The sequence below is a fragment of the Poecilia mexicana genome, unplaced genomic scaffold (genome assembly GCF_051168715.1).
Source record: "Poecilia mexicana isolate PSO_F unplaced genomic scaffold, ASM5116871v1 scaffold_8, whole genome shotgun sequence".
NCBI classification, from domain to species: domain Eukaryota; kingdom Metazoa; phylum Chordata; class Actinopteri; order Cyprinodontiformes; family Poeciliidae; genus Poecilia; species Poecilia mexicana.
In genome coordinates this window covers 5065605-5087984 of record NW_028263377.1, presented here as the reverse complement: position 1 = coordinate 5087984, position 22380 = coordinate 5065605, and the positions used below count along the sequence as shown (strand labels likewise).

Genomic DNA, 22380 nt, shown 5'->3' with positions numbered 1-22380 from the left:
AGGGAAAAAAGTTCTATGGGATATAGGATGAAGTAAAAACTACATATTTCTGTATAGGGTCATTTTCTTGATGAACAACTTTCACTATGTTGGGTTCAGGTATTTTACAGGCACTGGGGCATCAATCCAAGCAGATTTGTTTTGAGATTGATATTTTCACAGGCACTAACTTGAGCTTCATCTTTTGTCTAGATCAGCAAGCAAGTCATTGAGGTGTTGAAGCTCATCACTTATTTCCTGCTGATGTATCTCAAAATCCAGGATCATTAAAGGATCTCGGAGGTTTGAGTCTCTCATGGCGATGGACAGACAAAAAAACAAACGAACAAGCAGAACTATGCACAAATGATAACAGAGGCCGAAACACAGGCAGAAGAACAAGAACAAGAACAGTATTACATCAGTGACACAAGAATGACACATATGACAGATGTGGCTCTTAAAAGTGCCTTTGTGGGAGTTGTAGAAAAGCGGAAATAAATTTGTGCAGTGGTCTGATAAGTAAAGAAGAACCTGTTGAGAAAAAAAAGAAACATTCAGATTTCAGAAGCTCTTTATCTCTTTTCATCTATCTTGTCACGTTAGACAGATGATGTGACACTCTAGACACGTATCTATGTTCTCAGTGATGATCTATGTGCCACAGTGATGGCAGTGAATCCAGTTATTCAGCTGGAAAACTGTCAAAACCTTGATTTAAGTCCAAGTCTACAAGCTGGCTGTAGAGCCTGGTCTCTGCTCTGTTTAGGTTATTACTATGTAGTTCTGGGCTTATCGCTCAACAAATAACAAAAATGCTAATTAATAAGTTAAAAATCATACAATGTGATTTTCTTTTTTAATAAACATATAGTTCCTACCAGATGAAGTTTACATACAATGAAAATTGCAGACCTCTCCATGCTTCGTAAGTGGGAAAACTTCACATATCAGCAGTGTATCAAATACTGAGAATTAATTCAAAAGCGACTCTGCAAATACAACAACAGCCAAATGGGAGGAGTGTTGATTTTGGCACAAAAGTCAAAAAGCTGTGGCTGGGAAGGTAGCAGAAATGTTCCATCACTCATAACCACAAATAAACTTTTATCACAAACAGCCACCAGCTGCTGCCTTCCCAATTCACACTTTTAACCAACAACATCTGGACATATTTTGGGAATATGAACTGATAGGGAATTTTCAACATATTCAAATATTTCGTAAAAACTACTAAACGTGTTGCTAAAAAATATCCTTTTAGAACAAACTTTGAAATCCCAATCTCCAGTTCAGTGTCTGGAGGATGATGTTAAGTCCTTTTGTACTTTTTTGATTTAAAACCCAAAAGTATCTTACTAAATGAATGGCTGCCTTAATGACTTAGTGGGTTCATTTGTATTACATTTAATGCTTTAAATGTAATATAGCAACTATGACACAAACACTGTTTCCATGGGCTAAAACATTTTTTGACCACATACTGGAACAAGGTGGTGGCAGCATTATACTGTTGGGTATCCATTGTTCAGCATAGACAGAAATAGAAGGTCTATTATTAATATCCATTTCCAACAAAAAATAAGAAAACAAGTGACTACTACACATGTTCAAATGAAATATTACACATTGTTTATTGTTGAGGAGGTAAAAGAAAGTGTTTTTTTTATTTTATTTTTAATATTTTGGCCAACAAGCACTTTTAAATTAAATATTTTGGCCCACGTAACAAAATAGTTTGAACACCACTGGTTTAGATCAAAACAAATGTATGTGTTACAATGGCCCAGTCAAAGTTCAGACCTGAATTGAGTTTAAAATCTTTGGCAAGATTTGAAAGCTTATGATAAAGATGCTCTCCAGGCAGTTTAACTGAGCTTGAACTGTTTTGCAAAGAACAATGGATAAAAATGTCTGCAGCTTTAAGGCTTTCATTGGATTTCATAAAGGGGCAACATAGTAAAGGGGGCAGAATACAAAAGTCCAATATTACTGTCACATTTTAATGTGCAAAGAATTTCAGAAACTATAAATTTGATACCAATATGCATTAATTTTGTTGGTCTATAGCAGAGGTCAGTGAGCTTTACAACGGATTACAGCCGCAAATGATACAAGGAAAAAATTAGCTAATTTAACCTAGATTATTAAAAATGTTTGATTTTAAAATAAAAAAACATGTTTATTTATGATGTTACATTTCAAAATAAAGAAAATGATCAAACTTTTTCACGCAAAACAAATGATCGCAGTTTTTCAATGGAATATTTTTTCTTTAAAAAAAAACAAACAAAAAGACGAAAAATATGTACTTATTTTTTACTTTTTTCAAAACAATATTTCTTACACCATTAGCATTATTTGTGAAAATGATCTGCATATATCACATGAAAACAGCTAGGTTGTTTTATTGCCTTTACATTTTAATAATAAATATTGTATACATTTTACTTTCTAAACATTCAGACACTTTACAGGAATCAGGTAAAATCACGAACAGAACAATAAGTACATCAAACAAAACCAGAAAAGGAGAACACTTAAATACATAGAACGTTTTCTTTTTTTCTTTTTTATTGTTTAGCATTTTTTGAGCACAGTTATTAAGATCCACAGTGGATGATGTGGATCCACTCCATGTGGCTCCAGGGCTCCATGTGGCCCTGGAGCTGCAGGTTGCACTCGTGAAAACTTCATGAAAATGGAGGTTTGTTGACGTAATAAAATATAAATAGCCCCATGGGTCATCAGTGTTACAGTAGCAGTCTAAACTGGACCTTGAATAATAATTTTAAAAAAACCTGATCTACCTTCACAATCCACCTCCTTTCATCTCTCCTCCCAGCACGCCGTCGTCACATGGAGCAGCAGGTAAACAAAAACCCCTCATACGGGATGTTATCGCTGTTCCTATAAAAGCTCTGGGGACCGGCACAAGCCAGGCTTTGTGTTCACGGCTGACTTTCTTCTTCTTCTCCCTGAACAGGTACGCACTTCTTCGCTTTATTTACAATTCGACGGCTGTTTGCTCTCCTTGAAAACATTGGTGGCTTTCTCCGCCAGGAACGTGTAACCAGGGTAGCCGGATAACACAATACATCATAGGCATAATATTTTACCTGGCATTTAAAAAAAAAGAAGAAAAAAAAAGTAGAATATGGCATTAAAGGTTCCTGTGTTGCAGTCAGACCCGAACAGGCGGCGCGCGCCGCTGTGGGTGATGGCGCAGGTGTTCTGACTGTTTCACATTCCCACACCGAGGCCGGTGTTCTGCCTTCACGGGGTTTTAACTCTGGACACACAGCTGAGACATTTTATCCCCTGGTAAAAATGTCCTAAAAGCCTCAGAATTAACACAACTTTTGTTGCTGTAGGAATAGGAAACCAGTTTTGTGTTGATTTGATGTACTTTTCCCGAAATAGTGTGATTACGTTTAAAATCTCGTTATATAGTAGCTTTGATGCTATGCCATGTGATATTGCCTTAAGCAGAGGCCCAAAACATCGCATCTCAGTTAGCTCTACTTGAGTAACGTTTTCTGGGGGAAAAAAAATTATTTTACTTTTAAGAATATTTTTAGTACAATGTACACAAAGTTGATATTTTTTCAATAATGATTACAGTTCATGGACCGAAACCCAATTAATAATTGTGTGATTTGCTGAAAAGGAGAACATAATGACCTCTGGATGATCTCAGTGCTTCTGCTAACTGAGAGCTTTTCCACATTTAGGTTGAACGTCAGTGGCCCAGGATGCGCGCGCTGTGCTCTGTGGGGCTCTTTGTAGGTCTGCTGCATCTGTCCTCCAGCCTCCTGCTGGGAGCCTTTAACATCAAGACATTTGGGGACACAAAGGCCTCCAACACCACTCTGATGGACATCATCAGCACGGTCTGCTTTTCATGTGCTTTAAATCTTTCATTCTGTTGTTTCTGCATGAATAAAACAGTGGAAGTAAAACTATAATCCTGCAGAAATCAGACATGAAAATGTTTCCAAAGTCAGAGTGAATTTTGCTTCTTTTGCGATTATTTCAAATCAAATATTTTTGTAAAGCAGTTTATATTTGTGAAGTGAAAATACAACAATAAATTGCTTACAAAAATTAAGTTAAAAAAAAGAAAGAAAAAAATATATATATAATAAATTGTACCAGCCTGAGCTTATGCTTTTTAGAATCACCATTTGTGGTATGTCTATTAGAACTTTACACATCCGGACTGAAATATCTGCACGTTCTCCTTTGCAAAATAATGAAATTAATCTAAATTATAGATGTACGTCTAAATATGAAATACACTCAAATGCAAAAATATTCCTGAATCTTAACCATTTCATTGTACATGACAAAAGCACAAAATCTTACGAAGTTTTGAGTGGTTCTTGGTGCAGCGCCCCCCACAGGCGAGGTAGGGAACAGGTTTTTCAAAGGGTTTGATCCGTTGGACACAGTTCAGTATGAAAACGAACTGCAGCAGCTAAAACTGTAACAAATGTGACGTCTTTGGCCCCCAATCAAACCGAGTCAACAAGATTAAAATGTGTGAGCACGCCTTCAGACTTCACATGATAACTTAACTAAATTAGATCTATAAAACCAGCAGAATGAAAATGAGTTGAGTTTTTCTGTGTGTCCCCGCTTCAGATCGTTCAACGCTATGACGTCGTTTTGATCCAGGAGGTCAGAGACAGCGACCTGTCGGCGACCAAAAAACTCATGGATCACGTCAACAAGTTAGACTCATTCGTACCCAGCTCACATTTCACCACATGTTGGACTCTTTCTAGCACTCCGTTTAAGAGAGGAGCCGCATGTCGCGGTTCTGATGTTCATCTCCCTGTGTTTTCCACAGAGGTTCTTCTCAGTTCAGCTACATTGTAAGTGAGCCCCTGGGCCGCAGCACCTACACCGAGAGATACCTCTTCCTGTACAGGTACAACGGGCAAATACACACTGTTTATATGCTTCAACATGAAAGATGTAGGTCTAATGTTAAAGATCATTTGTTCGCTTTACAAAACTTTGTGTGGAAGAAGGTTGACTCTTTACGTATCAGAAGAAATGTATTTTGTTTTTGTAGATCTCAATTTAAAAAGTGACAGAGACCATTTTAGGCAAACTAGAGTGTCAACATTTGTACAGAAATACAACCATAACTTATTTATACAGTTTATTAGCAAAAGAGTTGATTTGTTATATTTTAATGTCTTGATTAAAGAAACTTTGCATTGCAAAGTACTTAATCGCTTAGAAAAATTAACATAATGCATGTGAACCCTCCCTCTGCAGGCAGGCGAGTGTTTCTGTGGTTAAAAGCTACACCTATGATGACGGCTGTGAGTCTTGTGGAACAGACACTTTTATGAGAGAGCCTTTTGTCGTCATGTTCTCATCCAAATACACTGGTATGCTTCACAAAGGCGAAGTTTTCTGCCTTTTCCCAATGATTGCTGTGCAAAAGTGTTAAACCATCATTAGTTTTGGTTAGTTTTCTCTCTTAGGAACCAAACTTTGACGTTCTCCTTTACAGTGGTCACGATGTCTTTGAAAGTCGTTTTATCATTATTCTGGTTTCTTTTGTCATATTGAATCCAGTGTTAACATCAAATTGTTCTTGTTTCATCTTGTATTGTGGTCTCAAGAGACGGGGTTCAGTGGAGCCCATAAGCTTTTCGCCCTGTGCGCGGGTCCGGTGGAGTTATAAATACATCGTAAATAAAATCTTAAGCCATTGTCTTCACATATGAGATGGATAATCAAAAGTTGGTTGCAGTAAAAAGCAGTTTCAGAAACACTGGAATTTGTTTTTGCATATTTTTAGAAATTGCAGCAAAATCTACCATCTCCCTTTAGTTTTTCACAATTCATGCTACAATTAGCAACATAAATATATTTAATTTGGATTTTCAAGAAAACAAGACATTGGAATTGTTTTACACAAATGTCAAGGAAATGGAAATATCAGACCTCTGGGAAACTCCAGTCACGACCCTGACTTGATGACCAACATCAACAAAAAACCCCCAAAAAACTACATACATACATATACAACACTAAATAGTCCTTTCATGACAAACTTTATTACCTGTGATTAACGTATTTATGACCGACTTGCATTTTTATTAATTTAAGACTTTTTAAGGCCTTAGTTATAGAAACATGAATGTAAGATTTTTTTAAGGATGTGTGGACTCCCCTCGTCTTTCATAGAGGTTAGATTTGGGTAGTCCTCGTCTACTAGTCAATATGTCTCTGTAATGGATCGTCCAGAGTTGCTATGGGCCTCTGGACAGCCTGTCCGATTATTGCTGACCACGCTCAGGCCTTTATTAGCTGCTCTGTTTGTTTTGCAGCCTTGCCCACCTTCACTCTGATCCCCCAGCATACCTCTCCGGAGTCGGCTGTGGTGGAGACGGATGCCCTGTACGATGTGGTGACTGATGTCCGCACCCGGTGGAACACCAATGTGAATAAACCGAAAGTGAAAACGTGGTGAGAATGCTTGAAAGCACAAAGCGACGTCAACCCTTCGCTCTCTCTGTGCAGAACATTGTGCTGCTGGGGGACTTCAACGCAGGCTGTACCTATGTGAGCAGCTCTGAATGGAACCAGATCCGCCTGTTCACAGACAAGAGCTTCCACTGGTTGATCCCCAATACGGCTGACACCACCGTCTCTACCACTAACTGCCCTTATGACAGGTACGTCCACACTCATTGACCACTCACACACATACATAGACTCCACTATCTTCTCACTCATCCTTTCTTGCAGAATCGTGGTCACAGCAGACATGTTGAAGGGAGTGGTGCAAAGCAGCGCTCAGGTTTATGACTTCATGGCCAACCTGAAGCTCAGTCACAGCCTGGTAAACTTTAATAATACAGTGATTTTCTTGGCCTTAGGTGTTATCTGGTCAATGTCATAGTGACCAGGGGGGTTTGATGTGTTCAGATGAAAGTTTTCCATCCGCCCTATAACTCTACACATCACATTCTGATCTAATACCTAATTTACTGCAGCTTAGTGTTTAACTTTCATTAAGAAGCAACTAAAAAGCAAACTGTAGATCATTTGTAGACGCAGCCGTCAAGCTGTACCCAGTGCCATCATGTAGTATCTCTCAAAAGTTTTTTGTGATGTAAAACAATGACACCGTGATAAAGTATCTAATTTTTCCACAGTTATGGCTTTTCTTCTGCAAAGAATAAATGCCATATCGTTTGCCAAGTGGTAACAAAGGAACACAAGGCTGTCACTGTACAAACGAGAAATTAGAAAAAAATTGACTCTTCTAAGTCAGAAATCGGTCAAAAGACAACAACCTAGAAGTCTGCTTCTACGCCTACAGAAAGAGAGAAAAAAACAAGAGAACTGAGAAACCACAGCGACAACATATACATTTATATCACATTAAAATGAGTTGATGAAATGATTCATCATGGTGTCAAAATGACAAAACCCTGGCATTTTACAGAGTGAGTCACTGCATTTGGATGGTTGGAGTTGAGTGTTAGGCTGCGTGTTTTAATGTGGAAGCTGGACCAACGTTTGCTCCGTCTCTTTCTCCTCCAGGCGCTGGCCGTCAGCGACCATTTCCCGGTGGAGGTGAAACTGACCTGAATCATGACTCCCACAACCGAGGACAATCTCACCAATCATTTCATGAAATACAATGAATAAATGAAAATAACTCTTCACAAATTCAGACTTTCCTGTTTCTGAAACAAAAAGGAGAGAAAAAAAATAGAAGCTTGTGGTCGTATTCCTGTGTTTTCTGTTCTGGAAAGTGATGTTCAGTAATGGGAAAACAGAACTGAAATTATCTCGTCAACTTTAGGATCTGTTAGGTACAATCCACTAGCAATACAACCTACAGGTACTTGTAGGAGTACCTCAGGGTACTTACTTAAGTAATCCGTACCTGTAGGGATTACTTACCAAGTAATACAACTAATACCATTGAGAATTTGATAACATTTAAAAAGAATTAAAACCGGCACCAACTTTCCATGACCTGATTAAAAGATTAATAAAATAAACCACAATAACTCTAATTTTCAGTTATTTCTTCTCATTCTGTTGTTTTAAATCTCAAAACAATTTCCAATTCACTTTATTAGCTCAATTAGCAACATTTAATCAGGACTGCTTAATGATTCACTGGGATGTGCTGCTCATTTTTTTAGACTTATCACAGTAAAACTTTTACTGACTGATCAGCTTCTTCAACTTATTCTCGTCTTAAAGGTAAAGAGCTTTCTTTTTAACATTTCTTGTGCAAAATTTGCAACAATGTTGTATATATTTCAGCTCGTCAGAAGAGATGAAATGTGCATAACATTTTATATTCACGGTAAACCCAAGGGTTACACAGGCTCCGTCTATTTCCTGGCCTTTTTCAACTGGCTTACATTGCAGAAATGGGGCCAGAGTAAGAAGTTTTGTCTTATTTCTAGCAAGAGAATAAAGGTGTAACTTTATGAGAACTCTACAAAACACTTTGTTAAAATGAGGAACACTGTGACATTATAGCTGGTGTCATTTTTACAAATAAGGAAATACTTAATATTTTAACACAGATCTCTGCTATACAACAATGAGGGCGGATGAAAGGTCTTACTATAACAGTAAGTCGTTTCTCCGCCATTAGCACATTTAGCAGCATGTAGCTGAGCATGACTGGCAGTGCTAAAACCCTCCTCCTGGCTCTGATTGGTTGTTTTAACAAATAAGTAAAAAAAAAACATTGTTTATAAAAGTTACATACAGCAGCTTTAAAGTGGTAAAACACTTTGGGTGTGTAAATAAACACTTTCATCCACTCACTATACAAATCCAAAGCTTTATTGAGACATTTCACATTGTTAAACGGACAGAAAGTGTAGAAAAACAAGAAGAAAACTCCTGAGTCGGCCTCGGCTTTGCTTCAGTTAATCTACATGAATCAATGGCTACCGCGGCTGTTAGGGCTCTTGTACAGTACAGGAAAGACAGGCACTTACAGGTCAACGGCTCGTCTGTCACAAAGTAACAGAAACTGGCAGGCTGCCTCATCATTGTTCACTCACTGTATTTTACTTTTTAACAATTTAGGCTCAACTTTAGGGTATTAATATGTTTTTTTTTATATCAAGATGATAGAAAATCAGAGCAAAAACCAATGAAGGTGTGTTTTACGTACAATAAACCCTTCAGACCTTTGCTGTATTTAATTCTTGGGTCGTTCCCATGGGAACACACAAAGATGAGCTATAAAGTTCTGCATTCAGTTATTCTGTGTGTGTGTGAGAGACTGTGAACCCTAGGCCTTCTTCTGTTTCAGCATCTCCATGTACATGCGCAGTGACTTCTGGATGGACTCTTTTGTTATGAAGTTGACAAAGTTCTGGATGTCGGCCTCTCTGTTGGAACGCAGTTTTTCAATCGTTGATTTCCTCATCATGGACTTGGTGATCTGTCGGGCGTGTTCTGCAGAGAAACAGAAGAACCGTTGACTTAAAACAGTTACAACTTTATTGAAAACTGTAATAATTGTTGTAGAGTGATGCCATTTATATGACGTGACAGTTTTTAAAATTACATAAGGCTTTGAATGACATTTTTAGGCAAATAAACAAAACAAGTGAAGCCTTGCAAACGGGTTTCGACCTTGAATTTCAGTTTATTATTGAGCAGATGAAATTAAAAAAGGCAAAAAAAATTGTTTTAAAAATTCTATAAAAAAGTATTGCATTTACAATTTACATTTTTATTGATTTTGGCAAAAGATTTGGACACCACTGGTTTAAATAGACACCTGCACGCGGTAGTGCACCAAGCCTGCTGCATGACTGTAGAGTCTGGAGGTGCTGTGGGGTTGCATGTTTATCACTCAGTTGTTGACATTTCCATTGGACTTCTGCTGGTTTCAAATTTAAATATTTTAAAGACCTTTTTTAAGACCATTACAAATTAAATTTAAGATTTGTATCGCAACAGAAATGTACAAAAACAATGTTACTGTTCTTATTAATTATTTTAATGCACGTAGCACCATATGGGTTGGCAACAAAAGTGAGCCAATGGTGAAGACGAATGTTGTCAAGACAACGATGAAAAAATTTGCATTTACCCATCATACCTATGATGGACACTGAAAGGCTGGCTGGCTTTTCTATTACGCTGGTAGCTAGTTAGCAGTAGTCTCGATCGCTTCGAGCCACAGAATGCAATGAAGACGTCTGCGTGCGACTCAAACTTTTGCCTGATAGAAAATTTATGAGGCCCTGCCTCATAAATAAACAGCCCTGCCTTGTCAAAATTTAAGACGTGTGATTAACATATTTATGGCCAACTTCATTTTTTAAAATGAATTTAAGACATTTTAAGGCCTTAATTTTAGATACATGGATTTTAGACTTCCTAAGCATGTGCAGACGTCTTGTGTGTACATTAGTCCTGTCGAAATGTGTTGCCTGTACCTTTAATTTGCAGTTCCTTTTGGCAAAATAAATCACCTCTGAATCCATATCAAGTCAAAGCACCACTGGTGCTTTAATTGTGATTACCTGGAATGGCCAGCCACTTGGTCATGGTCTGAGTGGCAGCAGAGAGGACCTGGTCTTCAGGCACCAGCTGATCCACCAGTCCTATGTTCAGGGCCTCAGCAGGCTTGTAGAGCAGCCCTAGCTCCAGAGATATCTCTGTGTTCCGGTGGCCCACTGTGTTTACCATGGTCTCTTTAAACCTGAGATGACAGAATGGGATCGTTTAGGTCAGATGCACTAGTACCTATTGTCAGCACACTAAGAAAACTCCTCACCAAAAAGGTGCCACTATGCCCAACATGGTCTCGTTCAGTCCGATGCTGTAACGAGGGTTGTCCGCCATGATCCTGTAGTCGCACGTCATCGACATCAGACAGCCGCCTGCAGGACTGGAGCCCTGTGGAGGGAAAAGGGATGGAGGGTGATGGGGTTTAGTGTCAGCCGTCCCAGCTCAGGTGAGAGTTTCTGTCAACATTATATGGATCAACTCCATGAGTCAGGATGAGGAAAAAAACGTCCTTGTGCAGGAAAGTAGTTGGAAGCAGCAGAAGGAATGGGAGAAGGATTCAAATAAATGTATTAGAGTGGCCCAGTCAAAACCCAGGCTCAAACAGAATATCTGCAGGTTTCAGAAAGTCAAGTTTAAGACTTTTTAAGACATTTTCAATGCCACTTCGAATAAAACTTAAGACAGAAAAACATAAATATAACTTTAAGTGACTTAAAGTTTTGTAACATGAGCAGACTCATATGAATCAGCAACAAAAGTGAAACAGAGGAGGAAACAAGCATCATCCAGCCAACTGGTGATACATTTGCATTTATCAACAATAGATGCTGAAAAGATAGCTAGGCAGATAGCAAGGGTACATTAGCAGTTAGCTAACGGTAGAATCGAGGGCTTTGAGTTACAGAACCCAATGAAGATGTCTGAGCATGACGCAAACTTTTGTCAGAAAAATCCAGCCAGTGAAAAAAAAAAACTACACATACATGATTATTATAGTTCCATCATGACAAAGTTTAAGACTTGTGATTAATGGATTTAAGGCCAAATTACACTTTTTAAAATAAATTTAAGATATTTTAAAGCCTTAGTTTTAGATGCATAAATTTAAGACTTTTTAAGACTTTTTTAATGCCACTTGAATGTAATTTAAGATAAAATAATAATAAATATTTGTCTGGTTTTGTAATGCCAAGCTGAAAAGTTGGTTTGCACAGAATGCGACCAGCCTCGTACGGGCCGTCCAGCCAACTGGTGATAAATTTGCACTTACCACTAAAGTGCCAAAAAGCTAGATAGGAGGGATGTGAATATTTTACCAGCTCACAATTTGGTACCAAATTTTTGTGGCTGCGATTCGAGTCAAAATCGATTTTCGAGTCAAAACAATAATTTATAATGATTTCTGCTTTGATCTATCAGTGTGTGAACAGGATCCTGATGATCTACTCTGATCTGAATGACAAATGGAAATGACGTGTCACGTTTATTCAATATGAAACATGAATCCATGCTTTGTTTTTTTACGTACGTTGATGGCTGCTATGGTGACCATGTTGGAGCCGTAAAGCTTCAGCCACATCTCCTGCACGGCCTTCCAGAACTCTCCGCAGCGCTCCGGGCTCTTCCCGTACATCTCCAGGATATCCAGGCCGGCGGAGAACACCTTGGGCTGGCTCTGGATTCAGCAGAGCCACAAACACTCACGTTCACAGAACTATTTATCACCACCACATTGATCTGCATGGTGGCTACATAAGCAGACGGTACCGAGGTGATGATGAGGCCTCGGCAGCCTTTGTCCATCTCCAGCTTCTCCAAGGTGATGCAGATCTCTGTGAGGAAGTCTAGACTGAGGCTGTTGACTGGAGGACTCTGCATGTGCATCACAGCCACGCCTGAACACAGAGAAGAAGAGATGCTGGACTTCAGCATGAACACTCCAAACATGAGAGACCGTGTTTCATTGCAATCCCACATTCACATTTATTAGATTTTGTCCAGGATTAATCCTTATTAATCAATAGGATTAATAAGGGTTGACCTTATTAATACCATTGAGAATATGTGGCAAGACTAAAAGATGTTGCTATAAAAATAAAATGTTATTTCACCACTCCAGTCTGCTGAACAGAACACAATGTATTTATTTTTTAAAAATTTGGCCTCTTGAGGTCCAAAATCATCACATTTATAATTTACCACAATAAGTGATAAGTCTTATAATATGTTCCCCTGGTAACAATAATGATAACAGTCCACTCATAGTTCAAAGAAGCTTCCCAATTAATCTTACATTTATTTAGCAAATAAACTTTAGTTTCACATCCATGCCACACTTTTAAGATTTTATGCACCAAAAAAAAAACTAAAGAAAAAGAAAAAAAAAAAGAGTCAATAATCATAATTCATTGTTGCCTTTACAATTAAACCAAAAACATTAAAGGAGAAAAGAAAGTTTGAGTTTGTTACATGCCAAAACATTAAAAAGACTGAGTAGTCGGGTATGAACATTTTTTTTGTCTGGAAAATGTTAAAATGTTTTGTTTAAGTTGGTAAACTTGGACAAAAACAGTCTTCTGTCTTCTTCTGTCCAAACCCCGTGACAGAAGGTATTGGAGGAAAATGGATGGCAATAAAACCACAAGTCGCACCTGTAGTTTGGTCATGATCCACCTTGAGGTTGGCTGAGCTGGAGTTGTTCCTTTGGCTGAAGGAGGTGGAGGACGCACATAACCTGCCATGACTGCTGCAGGAGAGGAGACCTTCAGGAAAAACACAAAAACAAGCCGTCTCACCGTGTCTGAAGACACAGGACAAGTCCAATCTGTGCTAAGTTAACTGTCCAGCTTAAAGAAACAACATATTACGAGGGAAAGTTCTTCAATACGTCAGTGAATTAAGCCAAGAAATTACTCTAAAAATGTACGAAATACAGGCATATTATTGTACATTTGGAAGCTATTTCGTTTAGCATGAAAAAGTGTAAGTATTCATACAAACATGCCAATGAAAATGCATAAAAGTAACGAGATTTTACTATTTTTGTCGCGTGAATATGTAAATAATAAAGCTCACAACACAGAACGCGACAGTACGCTGTGACCTTTGCTCCACTTTCTGTCTATGTCAAACAGCAAAGCAAGCAGCAGGTAACAGAGAGGTCATAACGGACAAGTGGTCAAGAAGTAAATAACAATGAGTAGTAACACTTATATCATAACAGCACACAAACGGTGATAAAAGCCAAACCTGTTAAGACACTCTTACCTCTCAGAGCAGCTCTCAAAGCCATTTTGAGTCGCAAGTAGATCTTCTTCTACAGCACGGACAGTAGAAGCGAGTTTGTTTTGTTGAAACAGCGCCCTCGTCTGCCCGCTCTGAATAATGCTTTAAAATGACGTAGAAAACAGGATTATTTTCATAAAAATATTTCCAATTTGAATTAGGATATATTTTTTTAAATAATAATAATAATAATAATTTTAATGATGATGATGATATTTAATAATAAAAGTTCGGTAATATAAATGATGAAAATTGAACATACACATTCAAATGTATCTCATAAAAGTGAGTATGCACAGCACATTTGAGTAAATACATTATTAAATCTTTCAGTAATTTTAGTAAATACATTAGTTAAAATTACTTTTATAGATATATGTAAAATTAGTTTATTTCTCCTGACATTTATTGGCACACTTCTTTTGACAGTTGGTGGTTACCATAGCAACCAGTAACCGACAGCTCGTCCCCTTTTTCTGTTGCCGTTTGTAACTGTGGTATGATCACGATCAGTTCTCTGTTCTTTTTACAAGTATTATATTTGAAGACATATTATAGACAAATGTAATTAAATACAGTGTTTCATGTATAGTTTTACCATGTTTTGGCAAAATTATTCATGATTGGACAACATTAGCTAAAATGTTGTCCATTTATTTTGCAACAGTGAACTGCTGTCAGCTGTTCATTGGGAGTTATTGCTCTGTTTTTAGGGTTATTTATTATATTTTGTTTAATGTTTAAGAGTAGAAGGTGCTGGACTGATGTTAATTTCCAACTTGATTTTCTCTCATTGTTATTTATGTTAAAAATTAGATTAGTTATTAATGATTTAAATTTATGCGGTCACAGTCAGCTCGCCCCTTTCTGTGCTGAAGCTCTTCTCAGTCAGTGAGTATATTACATTTAGGATTAAAATATGTATTTGTATTTAGATTCACCTAAAAATATTGAACAAAAACCTTTTTTCCTTTATGTGTAATTTTAAGTTTTATGCTTAAATGTAAAATGTCACATGCTATTTCCTCCATTTGCTCACTTATTTCATGTTTTGAATGCATTACAGTAGCAGGCGATATGAAGTAAATGAGTTTTGGTGGTTGGGGGGGGGGGGGTTTCTTCCTGCCTTTAGCTCTTCCTCCTCATTGCTGGTGGCCATCGAGTGTCATAGGAAATCCATCACTGTGCGTCACCTCTGCTGCCCGTATCCTGGGGGACATACTGCTCCCCTCTGCCTCCTTCTGTCAATCCAACCCTGCCTGCACATCAGCATGGATCTGACAGACTTGGAAGACATGAGCAGTGGCTGTGAAGGCAAAAACTGCAGCTTAGCATCAAGACTCCAGGAGGAATGCAAAACCCAGGACTGCTACTGGGAGGAACCCATGTTTGGACTGATTGAGTTAGGTAGGTAGAAAAAACAAACAAACAAACAAACAAGCAAAAAGTTTTATGTGTTCTAGAAATTTGAACTAAAGTTGAGGACTCTACCATAGATGATAGAGCCAAATCAAGATGGCCACTGACAGGCTTTAGGTCAAAATTTGAAACAATGCAAACTGCTGTGAAACACATTGTGATTATTTTCACTTCTGAGCACAATTAGAATGGATTACAGAAAAGATAGATACTTATTATACTTTGAAAAGTCTGAATTTGTCCCTCAACAAATTCAGCTAGCTAGATTTTCAGTTTGTTGTCATTGTTTACTTTGGACAGAGAGGAACTGATTGCTATTTTCAAAGAAAATGTCAATTTTTGCTAAATGATTTTTAGGCAATTCAGACAATCCACTGTCATTCCAGTCTTTACTCAGTCATCTGGTTGTAGACGCAAGAAAGATTAATGAGAATAAGAGGAGATTTGAACATATTTTGAGGGAAATCAGCTTGTTTTCAGTTTTCAGAGAGTGAAGATTTCACAAATAGTAAAACTGTGTTTTAACGAATTTGTAATCAGTATTCAATGTAACTAACATTAATGTTGCTGTTTCCATACACTGAACAATCTTTGGTTGTTCTAGTTTTTAATTTTCTTTCTTTTTTTTGTGTGGAAATTCTTTTGGTATTTATTTTTTTATTTATTTAATTTTTTTCAAAAATACATTTTTCACAAATATAAAACTGGAATCACCCCTGCTCATTCTAGGACAATCCAGTTCATGTTGAGTCCAAGTATTTTAGATTCTAAATTGGAGAAAAGGAAATGCTGACTCACTAACAAAACAGCGAAATAATCATTTAGTTTAGAGCCAGTTGCTTGGAGCAGATGGCAGCATTAGCATTGTTTGCGGTTAATGGTTTGCTAGCAGCTGTTTTCTCCCAGTGACAACAAATCATCTGTATTCTTTCTGTCACTCTTACATCTTCATGTAATATTTTCTTTTCTACCAAAAATCCTGCCACATGAAATATTTAAAAGTGACAAAGGGCTCCTCTGTGCTTCCAGAGATAAATTTAGATGAGTAGACACTCCAACGACGTCAAACAGAAAGAATCAAGCAACCAGGCAACTTTCTTTCTTTTGTCTTTTAGATTACAAACCACAGAATATCAAACATAATCCAGACTCTAGGAAAACATTGATTAGCCAGTCACAATATTCTCAAACGGTTTCCATTGTTGTTTATTTTTTCTTTTTCGAATCGTCAATTTGTTTAAATCCTGGACGGTCCATTAGGCTAAAGCTAATGGCTAGTCTGAGAAGGACTAAGACAGAAGTGAACTTTTAAGATCTTATTCAATCTAAAATAATGTCATAGAATTTTAGACTAAAATCTTTTTTTACGAACCTAAGGACATGGACTTCAATAATTTTGTTCAACCCACACTTTACTTTTTTTATTTTTATTTTTTTTTACAAATATATTATCACTATGCAAAGTCTGACAATCATTTAAAGAAATATATGCAAACTTTGAAAATCGTTGTAGTTTTGTAGTTCTTAAGGAGATATTGTTGCTTTATTTATCATTTATTTATTGTTGGATTTAAAATTTGACCCATTTTAATGATGTAACATCACTCACAGCTCGTTTGCTCATCATTTGTTGGTTTATTGTTTGTTTTTTTTGTTTTTTTTCTCAAAAGTCTCGGTTAAAAACCCAATCTGAACATTCAGAACTACAAAAAGGAAAGTTCTTCTAAAACACTTCAATCTATTTGTTTTGTTCCAGTTTGCGTGACGATGGTTTATATTCCACTGATGTTATTCGGCCTTCTTGGGAACATCTTAACCATACTGGTGGTGTGGCTTCGTCCACACATGAGGAGCTCCACGTACCTGTACCTGAGCAGCATGGCGGTCAGCGACCTGCTGATTCTCCTTCTGCTCCCTCTGGATCTGTACAAGGTACACTCAGGGTGAACTCAGTTCTGTCTACATGCAGCCACAATCACGCCATGAAATGTTGATTTTCTTTTTTTCTTAAGGAGCATCCTTCCTGTTTGAGAGAAAGGAACAGACCATGTTGTAAATCTCAGTGTTACCAGTGATGATTGGTTAAACAAGTTATTGCTGCTGTCCCCTCAGGGAGAATCCTTCAGAATTAGGTTTTCTTTCTTTCAAGTGTTGTGCTACACTCACAGTGGTCTTAAATCACTCTATTTCTTCTGTACCAGTGAAATAATCACAAAACTGTTGCAAAAATGTTCATACCCATTAAACCTATAGGCTTTAAAGTCTATTTTTGATTTAATGAATACATTGCCTCATAGACAAACTGAAGTAATGCAAAATTTTAAACTGGAACAAATTTTTTCCCAAATTTTTCCGCATTTACAGGAGTCTATTGGCATTAATGCTTGTACGTCTACAGACTAATGTTTGTGCGTAGTCCCCTGATAGATTGAACTAGAGAGCATCCCTGAAGATCAATTTTCAATACTTGCTGTCCAGACCAAGCATTGAACAAGGGGCTGGTTTTTTACCAAGCTAGCTCTGAAGGTAACTAATCGAACCTTTTCAGGGTTTGACCTCCCTGATGTCCACTTCCACTGAGCCAGGTTCCGCTGGGAGTTTCCTCCTGCTGAAGGGAAGTCTTCCTGTCTGCTGCCACTGCAGCACATTCTGACTGTAAAGTCAATGACGAGCATCTTGAGACGACATTGTTGTGAATTTAGGCTGTACATGTAAACTGAATTTAATTATATCAGAGCAACCTAGGTGGAAGGCAATTGTATGCCATCTTTTTTTCCTTATTATCTTCTTCTTTGCCTTCCACTTCCACATATCCATCAATGTGTTGGCTAATCGAACTTGTCCTTCTGTCTCCTCCAGCTCTGGAGACCCAGACCATGGCCCCTGGGAGACCTTGCCTGTAAGCTGACTATGTTCCTCTCAGAGTGCTGCACCTTCTACACCATCCTCCACATCACCTTCCTCTCCCTGGAGCGGTATGTGGCGGTGTGCTGGCCGATCACAGCCAAGACCGTCGTGACACGCCGCAGAACCAGGGTCATCATCGGCTGCCTGTGGCTGGGTGCGGCTGTCAGCGCGTCGCCCGTCTTGATTATGGTCGGAGTGGAGGACGTCGGGGGAGAAGAGTTTGGGCTCAACCAGTGGAGGGAGGATGGGGGCCGGCTGGGCGGAGAGGGAGAGCAGGGAGGGATAATGATGAGCAGAGCGGAGAGAGGAGGCGCAGTCATGGCTTTGCTGGATCCACGGTTGGAGGAAATAAAGTGGGGAGAGAAGGAGGAAGTAGAATGGGGTGAAGACCTCACAGACTTTATATGGCTTGACGACAAAAACAGCAGATCAAGAGAGGGAACCGAATGGAAACAAAGGGACATTAAAGATAAATCAGAAGAAGCTGAGGAGCCAAATGAGGAGAAAGGGAAGATGGAATTTGAGAAAGATCAGCAAAACAAAAAGAAAGAAGATGAGGGGGGAGGAGGAGAGGAGAGAGCCGATGCAAGCCGTGGCGGAGAGATCGACAGGAGGGAGTGCCGCTGTACACACTACGCCATCTCCTCAGGTCTCTTGTCCGCCATGATGATTCTCTCCAACTTGTACTTCCTGGTTCCCCTTTGCATCCTCGGCCTGGTGTACACTCTCATTGGACGGACATTGTGGCTCCGCCCAAAGAGCAGCAGAAGAGACCAGAGTCACCGAAGCACAGTGAAGATGTTAGGTGAGGGCCTTGCCATGAACCTTCAAACTGTGTAAAGCTCAAGAGTCCATTATGAGTGAGAAAAATGTATGAAGACAAGTGAGAAGCAAAGTCAATTGTCTTGAGTTGGTGAAACATTGTCTTTGGTCATAGATAAAGCATCACAATGAAAACTTCATTCATGAGGCTGAATTGGCAGTCTGTAGTCATGCAGACTTCTGAATGACTGAACGCTCAGAGTCTCTGAACGCTCAGAGTCAGAGTCTCTGAACGCTCAGAGTCAGAGTCTCTGAACGCTCAGAGTCTCTGAACGCTCAGAGTCAGAGTCTCTGAACGCTCAGAGTCAGAGTCTCTGAACGCTCAGAGTCAGAGTCTCTGAACGCTCAGAGTCAGAGTCTCTGAACGCTCAGAGTCAGAGTCTCTGAACGCTCAGAGTCAGAGTCTCTGAACGCTCAGAGTCAGAGTCTCTGAACGCTCAGAGTCAGAGTCTCTGAACGCTCAGAGTCAGAGTCTCTGAACGCTCAGAGTCAGAGTCTCTGAACGCTCAGAGTCAGAGTCTCTGAACGCTCAGAGTCAGAGTCTCTGAACGCTCAGAGTCAGAGTCTCTGAACGCTCAGAGTCAGAGTCTCTGAACGCTCAGAGTCAGAGTCTCTGAACGCTCAGAGTCAGAGTCTCTGAACGCTCAGAGTCAGAGTCTCTGAACGCTCAGAGTCTCTGAACGCTCAGAGTCAGAGTCTCTGAACGCTCAGAGTCAGAGTCTCTGAACGCTCAGAGTCTCTGAACGCTCAGAGTCAGAGTCTCTGAACGCTCAGAGTCAGAGTCTCTGAACGCTCAGAGTCTCTGAACGCTCAGAGTCAGAGTCTCTGAACGCTCAGAGTCAGAGTCTCTGAACGCTCAGAGTCAGAGTCTCTGAACGCTCAGAGTCAGAGTCTCTGAACGCTCAGAGTCAGAGTCTCTGAACGCTCAGAGTCTCTGAACGCTCAGAGTCTCTGAACGCTCAGAGTCTCTGAACGCTCAGAGTCAGAGTCTCTGAACGCTCAGAGTCAGAGTCTCTGAACGCTCAGAGTCAGAGTCTCTGAACGCTCAGAGTCAGAGTCTCTGAACACTCAGAGTCAGAGTCTCTGAACGCTCAGAGTCTCTGAACGCTCAGAGTCAGAGTCTCTGAACGCTCAGAGTCAGAGTCTCTGAACGCTCAGAGTCAGAGTCTCTGAACGCTCAGAGTCTCTGAACGCTCAGAGTCTCTGAACGCTCAGAGTCAGAGTCTCTGAACGCTCAGAGTCAGAGTCTCTGAACGCTCAGAGTCAGAGTCTCTGAACGCTCAGAGTCAGAGTCTCTGAACGCTCAGAGTCTCTGAACGCTCAGAGTCAGAGTCTCTGAACGCTCAGAGTCAGAGTCTCTGAACGCTCAGAGTCAGAGTCTCTGAACGCTCAGAGTCAGAGTCTCTGAACGCTCAGAGTCAGAGTCTCTGAACGCTCAGAGTCAGAGTCTCTGAACGCTCAGAGTCAGAGTCTCTGAACGCTCAGAGTCAGAGTCTCTGACACTCAGAGTCTCTGGCTCCTCTTCACCCTCGTCAGTGAATTGCATTTTGAAGTACAGATGATCAAATCTCATCCTGTCACATTAAATGCTGACAATAGCTCTCTAGTTTCGGTTTCACACAACCGTTGGAAGGAAATTTTAATTCAAGGTCAGTCTATAAGAGCTAGCAACTTGTTAGCCTGTCACAATGCTAACAAGTTGTTTATAACTTGTCTCAGTGCTACTTTTATGCAGATATTTTACTTGTTGATGCCAACAACTAAAATGTGTACAAAGGATAACTGTTTTTTTTTTTTTCTGAAGAAGTAGCTGCTTGAAATTCTGTAAAAAGTTTAGTATGTCTGTGCAGGTTTTACTTTACGATCACGTCACTCTCTTAAATTCTCTCTCCTCTCCGTCTTTACCTCCACCAGGAGTGATCGTCTTGGCATTTGTGCTCTGTTGGCTTCCCTTCCACGTCGGCCGGACTATTTTATCCCTTTCTCTCGGCTCCATCGTTGAGAGACAGGACGCCTACATGAACGCAACCTCCCACATTGACGCGAACACCAGCGCTCTCGAGAAAATTAGGACAAAAAGACAGTTTCACAACAGTACAACCTATGAAGTGGCAAACAGGACTGCGGTTACTGGAAGCCCCCAACAGGTCAAACAAAGTCCCGGCCGTCTTACCACCACCATGAACGCGTACACCACGACGCCCCCGGACCTTTATGTTGACGTTGCACACAACGCTCTCTTAAACAACACACACTCTCACCCTGACACTCACATGTATTTTCTGTACTATCTGTCTCAGTATTTTAATCTCGTGTCTTCTGTCCTCTTCTACCTCAGTGCCGCTGTCAATCCGTTACTTTATAACTTGATGTCTGCCAGGTACAGACTGGCTGTTCACAGCCTCATACACAAACGCTCTCACACACACCCTCACCGCCTGCGCACGCTCACGGCTCGGCACTCCACCACCACTTTGTAAGCTAACAACAGAGCGGCAATGTTCTCTCCAGCTCACCCCACAGATTTAGGGCTCAGGGCTGGAATGGCATGGACGAAGGTTATTTTTATGTCTTGAGAACCACTTTTGTGTTGATTTGGCCGAATGTTTTGAAGTATTCTAAAAAAGGCCAGATGACAAGTTTTCAGTCTTCTGGCAGAGGGGATTAATACAGCAATTCACAACAAATCCACAGGAAATGAAGCAAAAGTGTACATGAAATTAGGAATAAATATGTATTTTTTAATATAAATCTCAGGACATCAAACTTGAAATTACAAATTGGTAAACTCAAACTGACACATTAAGAGTGAAAAAGAAGACATAGCAATTCTTTAAGAATCTTGAGCAATATGAGTTACAAAAACATTTTTCCCTTAAGGATTAATAAAGTATTTTTTAATTTAATTCCATTGAATGAACCACATTATAGAATATACTAACCAAAAGTGTTAACAAATTCGAGAATTTAAACAAGTCATGAGGTTACATGATGAATAAAAACAAGAAAAATAGAACAAAACTAAATGTGATAAAAACACAAACAATTCTCATAACATTGATTCATTCAAACAATATTTTCTAAGTTTATCTCTACTGTTTTAAGAGATATATTTTAGCACAAAAAGGAAACATTTAATGCAATTCATTGTCTGATGACAATGACCAGGAACTAAATGGTTATGTGTCTTATTTATACAGTGCATATAAATATCTGTGATCTCTAATTACTTTTAAGGAATTTCCATATGCTTGTTCGTTGTTTGATGCTTTGTGTTACATAATTTTTCAATAAGTTAAGATCATAACCTGGTCGTTTTGTAGGACTGAATGGACAGACCGTCTTTCTCATTGGCAGAGTTTCTGTCCTGCAGGATCTGGAAAAGATTAAGCCAAGGTTAAGAATGTAAGTATTTAAATCTCTTTA

At 39.2% G+C, this 22380-nt stretch overlaps 3 protein-coding genes across 3 annotated transcripts; 2 read left to right on the top strand and 1 right to left on the bottom strand.

Moving 5' to 3' along the window:
- The first annotated feature begins 2851 nt into the window (after positions 1-2851).
- Positions 2852-7686, top strand: dnase1 (deoxyribonuclease I). Its single transcript, XM_015012057.2, has 9 exons — positions 2852-2965; positions 3714-3872; positions 4627-4715; positions 4835-4915; positions 5272-5387; positions 6336-6448; positions 6529-6683; positions 6757-6850; positions 7558-7686. The coding sequence occupies exons 2-9, from the start codon at positions 3735-3737 to the stop codon at positions 7603-7605; spliced, it is 834 nt and encodes a 277-aa protein (XP_014867543.2). The 5' UTR covers positions 2852-2965; positions 3714-3734; the 3' UTR covers positions 7606-7686.
- A 1121-nt stretch (positions 7687-8807) lies between these two features.
- eci1 (enoyl-CoA delta isomerase 1) lies at positions 8808-13874 on the bottom strand. The gene is made up of 7 exons (XM_015012069.2): positions 13789-13874; positions 13173-13283; positions 12289-12416; positions 12050-12196; positions 10787-10908; positions 10533-10711; positions 8808-9453 (listed from the first exon to the last, which is right to left on the bottom strand). The coding sequence occupies exons 1-7, from the start codon at positions 13811-13813 to the stop codon at positions 9287-9289; spliced, it is 879 nt and encodes a 292-aa protein (XP_014867555.1). The 5' UTR covers positions 13814-13874; the 3' UTR covers positions 8808-9286.
- A 1050-nt stretch (positions 13875-14924) lies between these two features.
- LOC106933020 (growth hormone secretagogue receptor type 1-like) lies at positions 14925-21434 on the top strand. The gene is made up of 4 exons (XM_015012050.2): positions 14925-15213; positions 16982-17157; positions 18085-18937; positions 20869-21434. The coding sequence occupies exons 1-4, from the start codon at positions 15078-15080 to the stop codon at positions 21432-21434; spliced, it is 1731 nt and encodes a 576-aa protein (XP_014867536.2). The 5' UTR covers positions 14925-15077.
- The last annotated feature ends 946 nt before the right edge of the window (positions 21435-22380 follow it).